Source organism: Musca autumnalis, unplaced genomic scaffold, assembly GCF_047663935.1.
Source record: "Musca autumnalis isolate F117 unplaced genomic scaffold, ASM4766393v1 scaffold_4, whole genome shotgun sequence".
NCBI classification, from domain to species: domain Eukaryota; kingdom Metazoa; phylum Arthropoda; class Insecta; order Diptera; family Muscidae; genus Musca; species Musca autumnalis.
In genome coordinates, this window is record NW_027411977.1 from 174,509,112 (window position 1) to 174,527,879 (window position 18,768).

The following is an 18,768-nucleotide window of genomic DNA, read 5'->3' on the forward strand; positions in this document are numbered from 1 at the left end:
TTCACATCGAGGGGTACCTTTGTACCATCAAATCTGAGTTGTGGGTTCTCAGATTGGAAGGATTACTTAGGTATGTCGGCCGAAAAAATATAGTTAAAGTCAACAGAGTAACTAAAATCGTGAGGTACCGCGGTATGGGGATTATACCAAATTGTTTACATGTAACACCAATTCTTCGTAGAGAAGTTTTCTGACCTTTCGGAACCTAAAATGTCGAATAACAGCTATTGTTCTTTGAACAATTACCCAAAATCCACAAAATACCAAAATGTGGACCTTTGTCAACAATTTTTGGGAATACCAATCATCATAGGACCAATACTAATCAACTAAGGACTACTACAAGTGACTACACAAAGGGCTGTTCTTATATCGTATTTTTAAAGTCCGTTATTGTTATCGCATTACTAGGGATTTGTTATTACATCTTCCAGTTGCAACAAATGTTATATTATGTAAAAGTATGACAACGTCAAGCCAAAAAACAGTATTCTCCAAGTCTACTCGAATCTGATTGGTTGATTTGAATTTGGTATCAATTTTTTCTCGTGCGCAATTTATATGTGTAAGAATAAAAAAGGGTTATCTGTCCGATATCGCCCTTAATTTACCTACGGAAGGGTTATAATAATCGGCCAAGATGTCGTTAATTGTGGCTTCTACCTTCATTTCAACAATTCTCTGAAGGAATGTTGTATATCCTTAACGAAAGCCATACTCATTTCTATACGGATTATCCGGCCAAAAATTTTTAAAAATCAAAACGTGAACCTAAGAAAACTTAATACTAAATTTCAGCCATTTCGGTTAGATAATAGGGATATACCCTTCAAAATAACGAAAATCGGGAGGTGTTGTTCATATGGACTATGTGTTAAACGTTAAATGATATAATACCTACTTTAACTAATATTACACTATTGTATTGTTTTTCATCAAGGATTATTATTTTAAACGAATCTAAAGATATTTGTCACAACACCTTGAGATACTGATGAATTAGTCGCTCATAAGTTAGTTAGGAAGGTACCATTGTCTTCCCAATGTCCTCGAAAAGCTTGGCACGGTCGATACCATCGAAGCCCTTTGATAGGTCAAGAGCCACCATGTCGGTACGGTTGCGCGGCCTGTTTTGTATTAGTATGGATATGGCATGTACTGCTATACTGTACTGTGGTACTGTGCATTTTCCGGATTTCACTGTGATATTGGGAAGCTGGGAAAAAACTGGTACTCATCATGGGTAGGAGTAGTGTCTTTTGGATAATAGCTACAAACGACAGTCGGGATATCGGCTGGCCTCTGCTGCTACAACCTGCCAACTTTCCTGGCTTCGGGTACAATATGTTTGCCGATAAATTGAGGACACTTGTCAAATACTCAACGCCGGATTTATTCAGTTGCTTGAACACTACCATTGAGATTTCGAGTCAGCTTTGGATGATTTCGTTCATCGCAAATTGTGGTGCTATATCATCGGCTGAAAGGGCTCTATAAATTGTCGGTTTAAATGCAATGCGCACTTTTTGGAATATATGATGACTTTTAAAGTAACAGGTGGATTAGTCACTTTTTCGCATATGCCTGTTAGCCTGTTAACGTTAAAAGTTATAAAGTCGGGTGGTCTGTTTATGGAGACACTGATAGGGATTGCCAGCACGTGTCATTTATCAGACCCATATCATTTATTAGAAAATGTTGATGTCTGGAGAGCTGTGGCAATCTCCTCGTAGGACCGTTTTCGTTCTCCGTGCAAAATGCTGCGGAGATTTCTCATATTCCGACGACGAAGTTGGAGACATGTCTGAAGATGTTCTGGCACAGCCGGCAGCAACATTGCTGCAATAGCCGTAGTCCTGGTGGCGACTTAAACCAGATCTGCCTCGGAAGTGCACCCATTTCCTACATCTATTACAACTCATCGGTGTTGACATGTGAGAAACAGATCCAATGCCCGGGATATATTGCCCCCCATGCTGAAAAAATACAAAAGCACATGAGTGTTTTAAAAAAAAACAAATACATTAAAAACAAGTAAGAAAAGTCTATAGTCGGACAGAGCCGACCATGGGATACCCTATACCACTATCCCTGGACAATCGCTCTCCACGGAACTTCTTTTCAATGATTGTGAAAATTTAATTATCAAATATCAGAGATGTAATGTATAATACTTATGACCAAAACCAAAAAGTTATCTAGCATGACAAAGACATTTTTGTAGCAGGAAAGGAAAATTTAGTTCACACAAACTAAAATGTAATGAAACCGCTACGTTATTGAAATTTTTACCAATTTCACACAAAAGTTTCAGTCCATTTAACCCGCTAAGTATTCTCTGATCTTCACGTTGGTTTGTACGCTTCTTCTTCATCATAAACTCAAAATTTGTTCAAAATTTTGCGAGTTATTATTTTGACCTACAGAGCCGCTACAAAATTGGTTAAAATTTTGTTTTTGGTCCATTTCATCCCCTGAACATTTCACGATCATCACCAAAAACTAATCATTTTGGTCTATGTCACCAGAAAATTTAGCTAAAACAGTCATGGGTGCTGTCGTAAAACATGGACCGATACAGTCCATCTTCGAACTTGATCTAAGTACAGACCAAGTACACATTAGGGTTATGACTTTTTGACATTTTTCCTCAAAAATGATTTCCTGTAACAGGGATGAATAAACTTTTGCGTATTAATCACTATGCTATCGTTTATTCCATTGAAATATAAAAAAAGTTCACGCACAAATCGATTTTAAAAAAATAATTTTTTGAAAAAATATATGAAATGAAAAAAAAAATGTTTTTCAAAAAATTATTTTTTGTTGCACGAATGAATAAATATAAGCCTACTAATAACTATAATAACGTTTATTTCATTCAAATATTAAAAAAGTCGCGAAAAAAGTCAATTTGAAAAAATTTTAAATTTTTTGTTTTTTGTTAAAAAATTATATTTTTGAATAAAAGCGTTTACGACATTTTTACGATTCTCAGAATTGAAGAAAAATAGTGAGAAATAAATTTTATGTCATTTTAATTATCTCATGTGGCTCTAAAGTTTATTTTCAATTAAATATCTGTTTTCAGTGACTTCAAAAAATTTTCCATAATTTTGATCAATTCAAATTTTAGAATCATTTTGTGCGTGAGGTTTTTTCATCGAATCACCTTATAATTAAGATTTTTTGTAATCTTATGGCAAAACTCATCACGCTATGATACAGGGATATGAGGTTGTAAAAAAGTCATAACCCTAGTACACATGTGTGCAAAATTTCCTCTATTTCAAATCATGCGGAAGATAGCGTGATTACAACAAACGGACGAACATGGCTAAATCAATGTAGAATTTTACTCTGATCAAGAGTATTATACTTTATTGGGCCGCAAATGATTATTTCAATTCGTTACAAACGGAAAACCAAACTTTCACTATGCGTCGTTCGATTTTCCATAGCATGGAGGGTATCATGCTATGGAAAATCGAACGACGCATAGTGAAAGTTGGTATTAACTAAGAAGCGACGCAATTTCGAAAACAACGCAAAGGGAAAAGACGCAAAGCGAGGTCTTGGTGTAATATGGATTAACAACTCATTTAAAACCATTTGTATTCCCGAAGATACACAAGGAGACTAAAGTTTGTCTAATTTGAAGCGTGTTAATAAAAAATGTTTTACTTCGAGTTCCCATCAATTGGATTTTTAAAAGTAAACTGTCTAATATATTCTTCCTGTAAGCTTAAAATTAAATTAATTTACATATATGTACAGCCAAAATTACACATGAACCGGACTTTATACGTCTGAAGCAACAAGCAAAATGGAGTAAAATGGCACATACGAGTTTTCGTTGTCTCACCCTGTTGACCTTTTAATGGACATTCAAATTTCAAAGGACGACATTTTTCAAAAAAAAGTTTTAAATGCTTGGTGTTGGTGTCTTATTAAAGAGGAGAATATTGGCTTTTTATAATAATTTTCATTTATTGTATTCAAGGATAACAAGGACATCAAATATGTTCTAGAAAAATTAAATACTAAAAAATTTTTGAAAACATCATGCAATTTTAAAAATATATGTTAAAAACTTTCATGTACTGCAACACTATCCGAATTATCAGTATTCTAGCATTGCAGTTTTTTTTTAACAAATATTTGCATGAAATTCTTTAAAGAAAACAAAGAATTTTTTCTACATTAAAAAATTATTTTTTCAAAAGGCTTATATCGACACCTCCAAATAATAGTATGCTAAGTCTAAAAAGTGAGTTTTGCAGGAGAAGCTCTCAAAGTGTGGACATTTTTTTGAACTTCAGTACTATGCTAAGTCAATATTTGTTTATAACTTCTGTTCGGATTGACCGATCATTACCAAAATTTGACAGAATTTAAGTTAAAGGACGCTCGACACCTCCAAATAATAGTTTGCTAATTCTGAACAGTGAGTTTTGCAGGACAAGCTCTAAAAGTTTGGAAATTTCTTTGACCTTCAGTACTATGCCAAGTAAATATTTGTTTATAACTTCTGTTCGGATTGTCCGATTATTACCAAAATTTGACAGAATTTAAGTTAAAGGACGTTAAATATAAAAATGTAAAGAACTTGAAAACATGTTAAGTCGACTTAGCATACTATTGTTTGGAGGCGTCGATATATAAATGGAACATATGAAAAAATAACATATAATATAACACAAGTTCGACAAAGTTTTTGACAATACATTTGTAGTTTTGGGATTTTTTGCTGCCCAAACAATTTTTCATCGTTTGGTTAAACGTTGATAGGGCTTAAATTTGTATCGTTATATTTTTAGCCCTTTACCACAATGTGGAAAAGGGTATTATAAGTTTGTTTTTGGTAAAAATTCATGTAACACCGCGAAATATTCGTCGGAGACCCCCAATGTGGTATACCAATCTTCATATCTCGACGAAATAAAGCGATTTTGAGATGTGTGTCCGTCCGTTCCTCCGTCCGTCTGTCCATTATAAATTGTAAACACGCTCCAGGACGCAATTATGGACCGATCGTCACGAAATTTTGTATGGAGGTCGGGTTCAGATCAGAATAGATCCCTATTCTTATTGGTGATGATCGTGAAATATTTAGCGGGTGAAATGGACCAAAAACATAATATTTATCCAATTTTCTAGCGGCTCTGTAGGTCTCAATAATAGTCCGATCAACCCGTAATTTTAAATAAGGTAAGAGTATATCACAAAGGAGAAGCTTGTAATTTGAGATGGCGATCGGATAGTATTTAGAGGGTTAAATGGACCAAAACTTGTGTGTGAAAATTGTGAAAAATTTTAATATACAGCTTATATCTTAATTCCTGGAAGTGGCATTCTGGACAAGTGAGATATACTTGAAAGTGGAACGCTTGACCTTTCAATTGATGCCAATTATGTTGGTGTGCATGATCAGATAACAGAGTTACAGCCTAATATATCCCGTTATTTGTTTGTAGTGTAATAATAAACTCGCTAGAAGTCGCAATTATACATCAATAGTCACGAAATTTTGCACCGGGTAAGAGTATAGGTCGAAAAAGATGCCTACAATTTTGAATGATGATCTGATATTCTTTACCGGGTGAAATGGACCATTACTTTTGTATGAAAAATATAAAAATTTTATTTTTGGTCGATATTTTAATTCCTTGAGGACATATATATTTCGCAAAGTAGCCTACATATGGAAAAAAAACTACTGACCTTTCCTCTGATGTAAATTGCAATAAAGTGTTTGCAAGATAACGGGCCTACTGCCTAATATATAATGGGTTCTGTGTAGAGATCCACATTTTTATCCCATGCTACATATTGTCTCTCCAAAAGGTTATGTAACACCACGAAATATTCGTCCTAGAACCCTTAATTGGTTCATATCATTTAGCGATTTGTGTCCGTCCATTAAAAATTGTAAACCAGCTTAAGGCCGCAATTATGGACCTATTGTAACGAATTTTTTAAGGAGGTCGGGTTCGGGCCAGAATAGAAATTATTAGTTTTTGGTGATGATCGTGAAATGTTCAGGGGATGAAATGGACCAAAAACAAAATTTTAACCAATTTTGTAGCGGCTCTGTAGGTATTTTGACCTACAAAACCCGCAAAATTTTAAACAAAGTTTGAGTTTATGATGAAGAAGAAGCGCACAAACCAACGTGAAGATCAGATAATACTTAGCGGGTTAAATGGACTGAAACTTTTGTGTGAAATTGGTAAAAATTTCAATAACGTAGCGGTTAAACAATGGAAGTAGTAGTACTACATAAGTGGGTTTCATTACATTTTAGTTTGTGTGAACAAAATTTTCCTTTCTTGCTGCAAAAATGTCTTTGTCATGCTAGATAACTTTTTGGTTTTGGTCATAAGTATTATACATTACATCTCTGATATTTGATAATTAAATTTTCACAATCATTGAAAAGAAGTTCCGTGGAGAGCGATTGTCCAGGGATAGTGGTATAGGGTATCCCATGGTCGGCTCCGTCCGACTATAGACTTTTCTTACTTGTTTTTAAATAATGTTTTGGGGGCACATATGACAAAACTAAAAGAAAATGTCAGTTTATTCCAGCTTCTTTAAGGTGCCATCAGACCATCTGCTTTTTTACGTATGTTTTGTAGCTTGTATATTCACATGCAAATTCATATGTACAAAAATTTGTTGCTATCATACCTGGTTATGTTTTTTGGTTTGACATAACCTAAGAATGTAAACAACAGCTTTGACAAACAAACAAAACAGCTGTTCCCTTTATGTTTACAGACGAGAATAGAGCGCGCTCTAATTGAAAAAATTTACATATGTGTTGTCATCTCATTTTCATTCATCAATTTTTTTTTAATGTATCACACGACGAATAGATCTTACAGATCCGAAAAACAGATACATAACACGAATAGATCTTACAGATCCGAAAAACAGATACATAACATACGAGAAACAGATGGTCTGATGGCACTCTTATGTGGATTACTGCAATTTAAAAAAAATATTTTTAGCTACTATTGACTAATCAAGTTAGAATACTGACACATCGGGAAGTTTTGCATTACATAAAGGTTTTTAACATATATTTTTACAGTGCTTTATTTAACTGGCTTTGGTGTCCGTTTAGTTCAAATCTGGTAACTCATTTTTAACACAGTTGCAGTTGACCAATCGAACTGAAACTTTGCACACTTTTCAGATTTATATGACAGTACATGAATATGGAATCAAAACCAATATTGGTAAATTTTTATAGTGTTTTAACGGTGTTTTATTTAAATTACATTTCAAATCAGTTAACTCAATTTTGACACAGTTGACCAATCGGACTAAAACTTTGCACTCTTTTCAGATTTGGATGACAATGCATGAATATGAAATTAAAACAAAGATTGGTCCATTTTACAGTGTTTAACGGTGTTTTATTTAACTTGCTTTTCAAATCTGGTAACTCATTTTCCACACAGTTGCAGTTGACCAATCGAACTGAAACTTAGCACACTTTTCAGATTTGGATAACAATACATGAATATGAAACCAAATCAAATATGGGTCCATTGTTTCCTATAGCCCCCATATAGCGGTACCACCCGATTTAGTTCAAATCTAGTAACTCATTTTTAACGCAGTTGCAGTGGACCAATCGAACTGAAACTTTGTACACTTTTCAGATTTGGATGACAATACATCGCTCATTTACTCAAAGAGTGACATAACTCAAAAAATGTGTTTTCTGAGTTAGCAATTTCTATTTTTTCTACGACTTCTACTTTATCTTGTGTCAAATTTTCATGTCGATATCTCTAAAACTCAACGAGTTACAGGTTATTTACTAGGAGTTTGGCATAAATCAAAGTTTATAAAGCACTAAAACATTTCAAATCATGCTTCATATTGCCCATAAATTTAGCACTGATATCAGGCTACCACTTCCCAAAAGATGGTCGAAGTAGCTATTTTATTTTTTGTGTAATAGTCTTTTTAAGTTGGGATGTCAAATTTCAATCGGCAACTTAAAACGTGTTTTTCTCGAAACTCGATTTTTTGAAATGTGTCACTCTTTGAGTAAATGAGCGACATGAATATGAGCCCATATAGCAGTACCACCCGATTTCAGGTATTTTGAGGATTTTATCTTAACTTTTGCCCGAATTAGCTGTCATTTGGCATTTGGGATTTCCAATGATACAGTCATTTCCCCACCAAAAATTGTGAACATAGGTCCAGTTTTGGTATAGCCCCCTTATAGCGGTACCACCCGATTTCCAGTATTATGAGGATTTTATCTTCATTTTTAGGCCGAATTGGCTGTAACTACAGCCCCCATATAGCAGTACCACCCGATTTCAGGTATTTTGAGGATTTTATCTTAACTTTTGCCCGAATTAGCTGTCATTTGGCATTTGGGATTTCCAATGATACAGTCATTTCCCCACCAAAAATTGTGAACATAGGTCCAGTTTTTGGTATAGCCCCCTTATAGCGGTACCACCCGATTTCCAGTATTATGAGGATTTTATCTTCATTTTTAGGCCGAATTGGCTGTAACTTGGCAATGGTACATGATACAGAAACTTCCTCACTAAAAATGATGGATGTACATAGGTACAGGTTTTGGTATAGCCCCCATATAGCGGTACCACCTGATTTGAAGTGTTTTAAGGATTTTATCTTCATTTTTAGCCAGAGTTGGCTGTAATTTGGCATTTGGGGTTCCCAATGGTACTGAAACTTCCCCAACCCACGGTTTTGGTATAGCCTTTATATAACGGTACTATACGATTTCAGGCATTTCAAAGTTTTTATCTGAATTTTCGTCCTAAATTGACTATAATTTTGTTCTCAGTGGTCAAAAAATGTAATTACTAAAAAGTTAAAAATAAAAAAAAAATAATTTAAAAAAATTAAGTTTCAGTGTTTTATTTAGAAATGCACTTAAAACTAGTAAATAATTTGTCGCTTAGCCTCAATAAATATATTCTTTCTCATGATGGAATCTCTCAAATAAAACGCTTGCATTTAAATTATAAATGGTGGCAAAAATAAACGGCAAGCGTTTTTTTTTGACAGATTCCATCATGAGAAAGAATATATTTATTGAGCCTAAGCGACAAATTATTTTCTAGTTTTAAGTGCATTTCTAAATAAAACATTGAAAATTAATTTTTTAAATTATTTTTTATCTTGAAAAAAAAAATTGCAGGATTTTTGCAAAGGTTTTTTTAGTATTTAATTTTTCAAGGACATACTTGATGTCCTTGTTATCCTTGAATACAATAAATGAAAATTATTGTATAACCCTAATTTACTCCTCTTTAATATGACACCAACACCAGGATCGTGCGATGAGTACAAGTATTTAAAATATGTTGTTGAAAAATGTTGTCCTTTGAAATTTGAATGTCCTTTAAAAGGTCAACAGGATGAGACAAGGAAAAGTCTTAAGTGTCATTTTACTCCATTTTACCTGTAGTTTCAGACATATATAGTCTGTTTCAAGTGTGATGACATTTTTTCAAAATTGTCGGACGGTGTAATTTTATCTTAGGTTTGAGTCGTTTGGGAAAAATGCTGCAACTTAGTTTATTTCCTTAAATTAATGATGATGACGATAATATTAACAGTAATTATTATTTTCTATTTCAGGTTGAACGAGAAATAGCTATTATGAAATTAATTGATCACCCACATGTTCTGGGCCTAAGTGAAGTCTATGAAAATAAGAAATACTTATATTTAATTTTGGAACACGTATCCGGTGGTGAACTCTTCGATTATTTAGTTAAAAAGGGCCGACTAACACCAAAAGAAGCACGTAAATTTTTCCGCCAAATTATATCAGCATTAGATTTCTGCCATTCACATTCAATATGGTAAGCACTTTAATGTCGAAAACAAAAAACATTTCTCTTGCTTTAACTGTTGACTTTTTTCCACAGCCATAGAGATTTGAAACCAGAAAATTTACTACTGGACGAGAAAAACAATATTAAAATAGCTGATTTTGGTATGGCCTCACTGCAACCGGCCGGTTCCATGTTGGAAACGTCATGTGGCTCACCACACTATGCCTGTCCCGAAGTTATAAGGGTATGTAAATAACCGCTTCTGGTGTGTCCTTGCATGGTTTTTGTGTGCATAGTAGCCATTGGTTATATTTTTTCAACATTTTCGAGATGACCCCAATTCAAGTCAATATGAAATTATTATTTTTATGATGGTTAATTGTGTCGTTGATAGCATACTCCAACGTATAAGGCGGAATGGCAATCGACAAGTTGACCACAACGCTACGTTGCCACCGCAAACAAACAAACGAATTGAGTTGAAAATGTGAATTGCAATAAAATATTCATTTCTTAATTTAAGGGTGAAAAATACGATGGCCGGAAAGCGGATGTATGGTCGTGCGGTGTTATCCTGTACGCACTTTTGGTTGGTGCGTTACCCTTCGATGATGATAATTTACGACAATTGTTGGAGAAAGTAAAGCGGGGAGTGTTCCATATACCACATTTTGTGCCACCCGATTGTCAGAGTCTACTGCGCGGCATGATAGAAGTAAATCCTGAACGGCGACTAACGGTGAGTCATAATAGAGCCCAAATATTTATTGATACAAAATAGTATTTCATTGTTGTTGTTGATACATACTTACAAATATACACACCTACATAAATGTGTTGTGTTATATTTACCCGATGCGTTACTTTAATTATGTTTCTGAGAATTGAATTGAAAGTACAAACAAAATGCGCAGACAACATCAATACAACAATAAATTATATATGAGTCAATCTGTAGACGGAAAATGTTTATGACCCCTCCTCCCTTTACGATTTTCGCATACTGTGAATCGGAATTATGGGGTGGCCAGCAGAATATGTTTGTTAACATTTATTTTGTTTTGTTTTTTTAGTTGGCAGAAATCAATCGACATCCCTGGGTAACGGCCGGCGGCAAGGGTGAACTGGAATTGGAATTGCCTATGATGGAAGTTGTTCAGACACATGTAATACCATCTGCCTCGGCTGTGGATCCTGATGTTTTAAATGCCATCTGTTCCTTGGGTTGTTTTAAGGAAAAAGATAAACTAATACAAGAATTGCTGAGCACAACGTGAGTATTATATAAAACATGTATGTATATACGTACAGTAATTAATGAGTAATGACATTTAATGGAAAACAAACCTAATGAACAAATATACTGTGGTGACAATTACACTGTGCAACAATTTTCGGGTCATGGTCTGGGGTGTGGAAAATTCCAAGTGGAAGTGATAGTATTCAGTTAGTAGATCAGAACCCCAAAAAGGGTTTTCAGTTCTCAGGCTAAACTTTTTAGAGCCCCTTGTATATAAACTTAACCAAAAGCAATTGGTCCCCAATATTATGCGTTATATTCATTGGTACAAAAAATGGGTTGAGTCGGTCCACTTTTTTTATAGCCCCCCATATAACGGTATACCCCGATTCCTAGTATTTTTACGTTTTACACATATTTTCCAACGAATTTCGCCAAATTTTGGTATTTTGAGTTCTGAGTAAATATCAACCATCTATGCAAAAAATCATCAATGTAAGTCCACTTTTTTGTATAGCCCTAAATTTATAGGTACCCTCTGATTTTAGTTATTTCCATAGTGATAGGTAGGTCGACTTTCGATTAATGGATTAGTCGACTTTTGCAGTTAAAAGTCTAAAAATCGTGGTCGACTTTTGGCTGCAGGGAAAATCGCATAATCGATTATCTTGTGATCGATTTTCGAGTTTGCCCATTGATTGCTGACTTGGCGGTTTTACAGTTTTGGCGGTTTTACATTTTCAAAAGAAAACTCGAAAATCGACGATAATCGATCATAATTAGGGTTTTGGGTTTTCCCGGTTTTTATCATTCCCAGGAAACGGGAATCATAAAATCGGCATTCCCGGGAATCCGGGATTTCCCGGGAATTTTTAAAATACGAGAGTGGATTAATATTTCCCAGATTTTTTTATCGGCAGCTTTTTTTGAGATTTTGGCTCTTTACCTCAGGAAGAGTGGACTTTCCCTTCCAAAAAATCGAAGTGAGCTGTTAAGCTGCACTTTTTCTAAATTTTGTGTTGGAGGTATCCGAAGGGCTGGACCGATATAGTCCATATTCCAACCTGATACATGACTATATGAAATAATATGATGTGCAAAGTTTGGGCCAATCAGAAACTTCCTGCGGAGTTATCTTGCCAATTTTTCATTTTAGTTGTTGCCGTCAAGGTTTCTGGAGCTTTTAAGGCATTATCTCAGGAAGTATGGACTTGCCGCCCGACAAAATTTGTACCGTTGTAAAGGGGGCCGTGCGCACCATTTTAGCGATAATTGTTGAACTTTTGTGGGGAAGTTACCGGAAGTAGTGGACCACCGATATGCTCCATCTTCGAACTTGAACTAAATTTGAAAAAAATCTCTAATGCCAAATGTTTGACCTGATCGGTGGGTTCGTTCGAGAGTTATCGTGCGCACTAGCCAGCCAGCCGGACGCTCTTAATGGCTGAGGGTATAAAAATGGGACTTTAAAATAGAAAACATTGTTTCGCACTTAAATGAAACAGAATAAAAATCCGTCTTTATAATCCATGTTTTTGGTGTGGCTTTTATAACTTTTTCCATGAAAACATTTTTGTAGATTAACGTTATTTCCAAATCTTTTCCAATTTATTGATTCTGTAAAATATAATCGAATTCTGATTCTATGGTATAAAATTGACGGGCATAGTTTATTCATTCATTCAATATTAGTTGTGATAAATGTAAAAAGACATTTCCCGATTTCCCGGAAAATATGATTTTCATTCCCGGGAAAATCCCGTAATCAAAAAACCGAGAATTCCCGGGAATTCCCGGTGCTGGATTTCCCTACCCAAAACGCTAATTATTAATTATGATTCATAATCGATTTTCTGCGGTTATGAAAAAGTCGAAAGTTGAGTTTTATGACAAGTGAAAAATCGATTATTGCTTTCCATTACATATCCCTAATTTTCCAATTGATCAAGCTCAAATTTGGCATCTTCGTTTCTTAGGGGTTAACACACCTTTTCGAAGAAAATATTCAATGTAGGTCCGTGTTCCGGAGTAGCGCCCATATAACACGAATACACGAAGTGAGCTATATTATTTTTCCTCAGGTACTACATTTTAGTGAAATTTCATCTTTAGCGGACTAGAACTTTTAGGGAACAGCACGGAACAAAGTTTGGTTTTCGCAGAATGATAACTGAGAGTGTCTTCTTTCAGCTCATATACAGTATACAAAACTCATATTTGAACATTCTTCAAAAATGAGTAAAATCGATATTTATGGCAGATATGGCAGAAACAAGCGCATTTATTTATTGGACAGTTAAGAATAATTGCATGAACCAAAAATATATATATTTTAACTAGTTCCATCATTTAATGGTAGATGGCGTTCAGAGTCGAGGAAAAACTCTTGCTTTTTTCAAGGATTTTTCTAGAAAAAGTGTAACTTTTTTGAACTTGAATATCCTTGCTAAGGCCTCTGATGTTCAAAAACATAAATTTAGTAAAGTTAATAAACGAAATTTTTAAACCATTTAATTTATTAAAAATATAGTAAATTGTTTACAAAACTAAGCAACATTGTTCAAGAAATTAACAGTAATGGCAAATTTTGGATGGATATTGCTAAAAACAGCTAATCTAAGTTGTTCTATGACGAAATTCGTTGTCCTTATTAAAAATAAATAATGCCACCTCATGAGAATTTGAGCCTGTTTAGGCAAATGGTAGGACATTTATACGATTAAAAATGAACGCGAAATTCACGTCACTGCAAAAATTATGGAAAATCATTAGGTAAATCCTGGATTTAAATATCAAAAAGCAATCTCAACAAAACTTATTTGCTCTTTGTGTGATCCAAGATGATTTTTTCGCCATTTTTCACGCTTATGAAATATTTATATTTATTATTTTTTAATATTCTGTAACAAATGACTTACTTTTCAGATAAAAAAATCATTATTGCGGAGTTTTTTGAAAGAAATACCTCATTTCATTACTTACCTAAAAACTCAGTTCTACTCTGTCAACATTACGACCTTAAAAATTATTTTTTCGTTGCGATTATCCATAATTATTGTTGTAAAATTAATATTAGAATTGCACTCTAAAATTATTATGAATTTTAAACCACTTAGTGAAGGATAGGTGTTCATGTTCACACGTAGAAATTAGAAATGCCCTACCATAACCTTAGACAGGCTTAAATTTCTCATGAGCAGGCAGCATTTGTTTTTGATAAGGACAACCTATTTCGTCACACAACAACTAAGATTAGATATTTTTTGCAATATCCATCCAAAAATTTGCCATTACTGTTCATTTCTTGAACAAAATTGCTTAGTTTAGTAAAATTTTTTTCAATTTTTAAAAAATTTTCTTCGTTAACTGTATTAAATTTTTTTTCTTCTGAACATCAGAGGCCTCCGCGAGGATATTTAAGTACAAAAAATTGCACTTTACCTAGAAAATCCTTGCAAAAAAGGAAAAATGTAGTGCCTTAAGGTTTTCGAATATGAATTTTGCCTCGACTCTGAACGCCATCTACCTTAAATGATGGAACGAACTAAAATATATTTCTGTTTCATGCAAATTATTCTTAAATATTCTCTATCCAATAAATTAATGTGCTTGTTTCTGCCATAGCTGCTATATATAAGGATTTTACTCATTATTGAGGGGTGTTAGAATATAAGATTTTGTACCACTCCCGCTCCGTCCGTTTAGCACTTTTTTTAAATTTATTGAAATTTCATTGGTAAAAATATGTATGTGTTTTTCCACACCGTTTACCATATTAATTATAGCTTTTTTACACAAATGGTCATTTTTTTAATGTTTGATATTTTATATGCGTTATATGGGTTTTATGAAGACCCAAGGAGTATTTTTAAACTTTTGAACAAATTTTCAATTTTTTGAAAAAAAAAACTCTAATTTTTTTCGTATTTTTATGGGTTTTTATTAGTGTTTGACATATCGGCTTGATTCCCAAGATAAATTAACAGGAGCTGTATCAGTAATAAGTAGATTTGCGGTTATAAATCAAAATCCTTTGCTATCTAAACGAAAAGTCAGGAGGGAGAAGAGATGTTTGGTGTTGAAAATATATCGGTCCATGTTTTCAGGGGTTCAGCATTTAGTTCTCTCTGGGGCTACAAAACTTCCCCCCAGAAATTGTTCAGCACATACTCACTTTTTGATATAGCCCCACAAAACAGTACCTCCCGACTTTCGGCATTTCAAAGGGTATGGCCTTATTATCACACCGCAATACCTGAAAATTTGCATTTTATCTTCTTTGGGACCAAAAAAACTTTCCCAGAAAATTGACAGTACAGATCCAGGTTTTGTATAGCCTCCATAGAACGTTACCTCCCGATTTTCGCTTTTTTTTAGGTTTTAGCCACATTGTCCTACCGATCGATTTAGTTGAAATTTGATAGGGATATAATTCCTTATTTTGATTTTCGGTATATTAATGGATTTTATCACCTTATCGAACCAAAAAGCTGTAATTTCGTACTTAGTCTTCGCGAGTGGTATACAATATTCTCACTGGGAAATTTATGTACAGGAACACGATTTTATGTAGTCCCCATATAAAGTTACAGCACGGTTTTCGGTATTTTGAAAGTTTTAGCCACATTATCCTACCGAATTGACTGAAATTGGGAATACAAAATAGCACTCATATAAGAGGTACACCCGATTTTCGGATTTTTGTTTATTTTTCACACAAAAATAGCAGTAATTCGATATTTAAATTTACAAGAGGTCAACAAATTTCTCTACGAAACATTAGCGCCGTATGTCCACATTTTGGTATTACGACAAATCTTAGCGTTAAAACGTTAATTTAAAATGTTTAATTTTAAAAACATAGTGGACTATCAAAGTTAATTGGTCAACAATTAAAAAAAGGATAATTCTCTCGTTTACAGACAAGATCTTTGTACCCTCAGCATTTATTCTAACGAGGGTACTACACTATCATACGGAGAAAATGTATCTCATCGAAATAATGGTTTTAGACCCCAAGTAAGTTTGGACGGAATCCGTTTCACACAATTTGTAGTCGATTGAGCAATGTCCCTCCGTCTGTTGGTCCGTAGGTCTACCTGCCTGTTTGGAGCGCAAGATAACTTTCAAACGGATCAGAAGATTCCGTGTTTTGTCCAAACCTAGTTTATATTCGAAGATGAGCCATATCGGTCCATTTCCTTAGGTACCTCTGCCACAAAAAATCAAAATTTTTCGCAAAACTGGTACGCAAAATAACTCTCGAAGGCAGTAACCGAATTGGTCCCTATTTTGCACGTCGTAATATTTCTACGATTTATAGATCAGGTTCGAATATGGACTATATAGGACCACTTCCTCGGGTACCCTCCACACACAATTTCCTCTCGAATTGTTTTGATTTTGATTGCAACACGTTGCTCTCGAGGTCTCTGTTACGGTGGTACAATTTTTTTTGAGGGGTAAGTTCATACTTCCTGTGAAAATTACCAGAAAGCTGTAAAAAACCCCTGTGGCACCATGTGTAGTGACTGGAACGCACAAACGAATGAACCGATTCGGTCCAAAATTTGACAGTCTAATATATTGTCCAAACTTAGATTTAGTTTGAAGGTGGAACATATCGGACCATATGGGTCCAAAATTAAGTCATCGTAATATTTTGTGCCACCGTGGCGCAATGGTATGCAAGCCCGCCTTGCACGCAGAAGGTCGGGGGTTCGATTCCCCGGCCAGGCAACATCAAACATTTTTCAACGGTGGCAAAATACCCCTCAGTAATGTTGGCGACAATTTCCTGAGTATTTCAGCCTTGAAAAACTTCTCTATAAGTGGTGTCTTAAGACACGCCGTTCGGACTCGGCGATAAACAGTAGGTCCCATATCATTGAGGTAAATATGAATCGGGATGCACTCATTGATATGAGAGAAGTCTCCCTTGTCCCGTATGGGATGCTGTGGAACAATGTTGTTTTTTGTAATATTTTGTCCAAATTAAAGAGTTCAAGTTCAAGAGTTCAAAACTCCTAATATGTTGTCCAAATGTAATTTAACTTCGAAAATGGTACATATCGGTCTTCTCCATCAGGTATCTTCCCTAAAAAAATCAACATTTTTGTTAACGTGCAGTTTAGGATTTGTTCAAAGATTCTTTGGAGAATTACTCTACGCCTTGTGGTCCTGTTTACAGCGATATTAAAACTTCAAAATTAAAATCCACTTCCAAAATGGATTATATTGGTCCAGAGGAGGACTTCAGGACGTACCTGAAGTCCTCCGCAACACTTTTGAGCTTCAATCTAAATCCATGTTCTTGTCGGTAAGTTCATACGTTCAAAGAGGACCACAAAATTCTGAAAAACCTCCTAAATCATATTGTTAGAGAAAAAAAGAATTTCAATTCACACAAGCTAAGGGTATAACTGTGCCCCAGAGTGAGCCCCGATTTCATTTCGAGCAAAAACTCGTTTTAAGTGTTTATATACATACAAAACACAACGGATTCTTCTCTTTCAAAGCTCACATATCCGTAAATTTTTTATTTTGGGATTTCATGGCATGTATATTATTTACATGTTATTTATTTATTAACAAAACGACAAAATTTTTTTTTTTTATTTTCAGTCACAATACCGAAAAAGTTATTTATTTTTTACTACTGGATCGCAAACGTAGACGTCCAGCATTAGAGGATGACGATGAAATTACTCAAAAGTCTCGCAGTGAACTGGATTCTGCAGATCCGCCCCGCAAACGTTTGGATACATGCCGCATTAATGGCACTAATTCCCCCAGCTATGGCCAAATTTCCGAAGGATCTCCGTTGACACCAAGAAGACAGGCATTTAAGTGAGTATCATCGTGTGTGTGTATCTGTGAGTGCAGAAGATTGTATCTATTTATCGGTGTGAAAGTTTGTGTGTGCAATCCTAGTTAAATTTTAGTGTTTAGTGCCAATAGCGATTATTTCACAAAAGCCATACCAGCAAGTATCGTTGTTTAGTGATTGTTGTTGTTGCACCGCAAAGGCCTTAACCCCGCCTGCAGGCATGCAAATAAATTATATTCAACTTGTAACATTGAATGTATGCGTCAAGCTTTCTTTCCTTAGGCAAGGATATTCTTATTATAGCATCCTATTATCCCCTTTTGATTTCTATCATTTTCCATTCGTGCATTTAGTGTGAATGAATGTTTATGTGCAGTGGCATTTCTTTGAGCTACCGAAGCTATTTTACGCCAGACATCTCTGGCATCATCAGATAGATTCTTCTTTAGTTTAAGCAAATGCATGTTAGTGTATGCGAGTGTGTGTGCTAAGAAAAATATCGAGATTTAGTGTGTGGTAAATAACTTAGATTACATGTTGGCTTGCATTTCATCATTTGCTAAAGTTCAGGGTAGTTTAATGGTCAATGTACAGTGTGGCTTCATCATAAATTAGAAATGATAGTTCAACGTTATCTTGATTAGGCCAATAACTTAAAGACTTTAAATTATGTACAGTGGTGGCCAATACGTTTGCAACAAAATTGTACGTTTTAGAAAAATGTCTACAATATATATTTTTAAAAGTGAAATTAAGTATTTTTTGCAATTATTTATATAGTTTAATGTCTCAAAAAAAGGAGAAGAAAAGTAAAAGTTTTGACTCGAAAACAACAACAATTATGA

General features: G+C 34.5%; 1 protein-coding gene across 7 annotated transcripts in view; it reads left to right on the plus strand.

Annotated features, from left to right (window-relative positions):
• sff (BRSK family serine/threonine-protein kinase sugar-free frosting) overlaps nucleotides 1–18,768 on the plus strand; it is a 141,973-nt gene that overhangs the window by 90,458 nt on the left and 32,747 nt on the right. For all 7 annotated transcript variants that reach the window (XM_073983488.1, XM_073983491.1, XM_073983489.1 and 4 more), the window contains 5 exons: nucleotides 9,655–9,881; nucleotides 9,948–10,098; nucleotides 10,378–10,593; nucleotides 10,928–11,127; nucleotides 17,719–17,943. In XM_073983488.1, coding sequence (XP_073839589.1) covers nucleotides 9,655–9,881; nucleotides 9,948–10,098; nucleotides 10,378–10,593; nucleotides 10,928–11,127; nucleotides 17,719–17,943 — 1,019 coding nt within the window. The remainder of the gene's footprint in view (nucleotides 1–9,654; nucleotides 9,882–9,947; nucleotides 10,099–10,377; nucleotides 10,594–10,927; nucleotides 11,128–17,718; nucleotides 17,944–18,768) is intronic.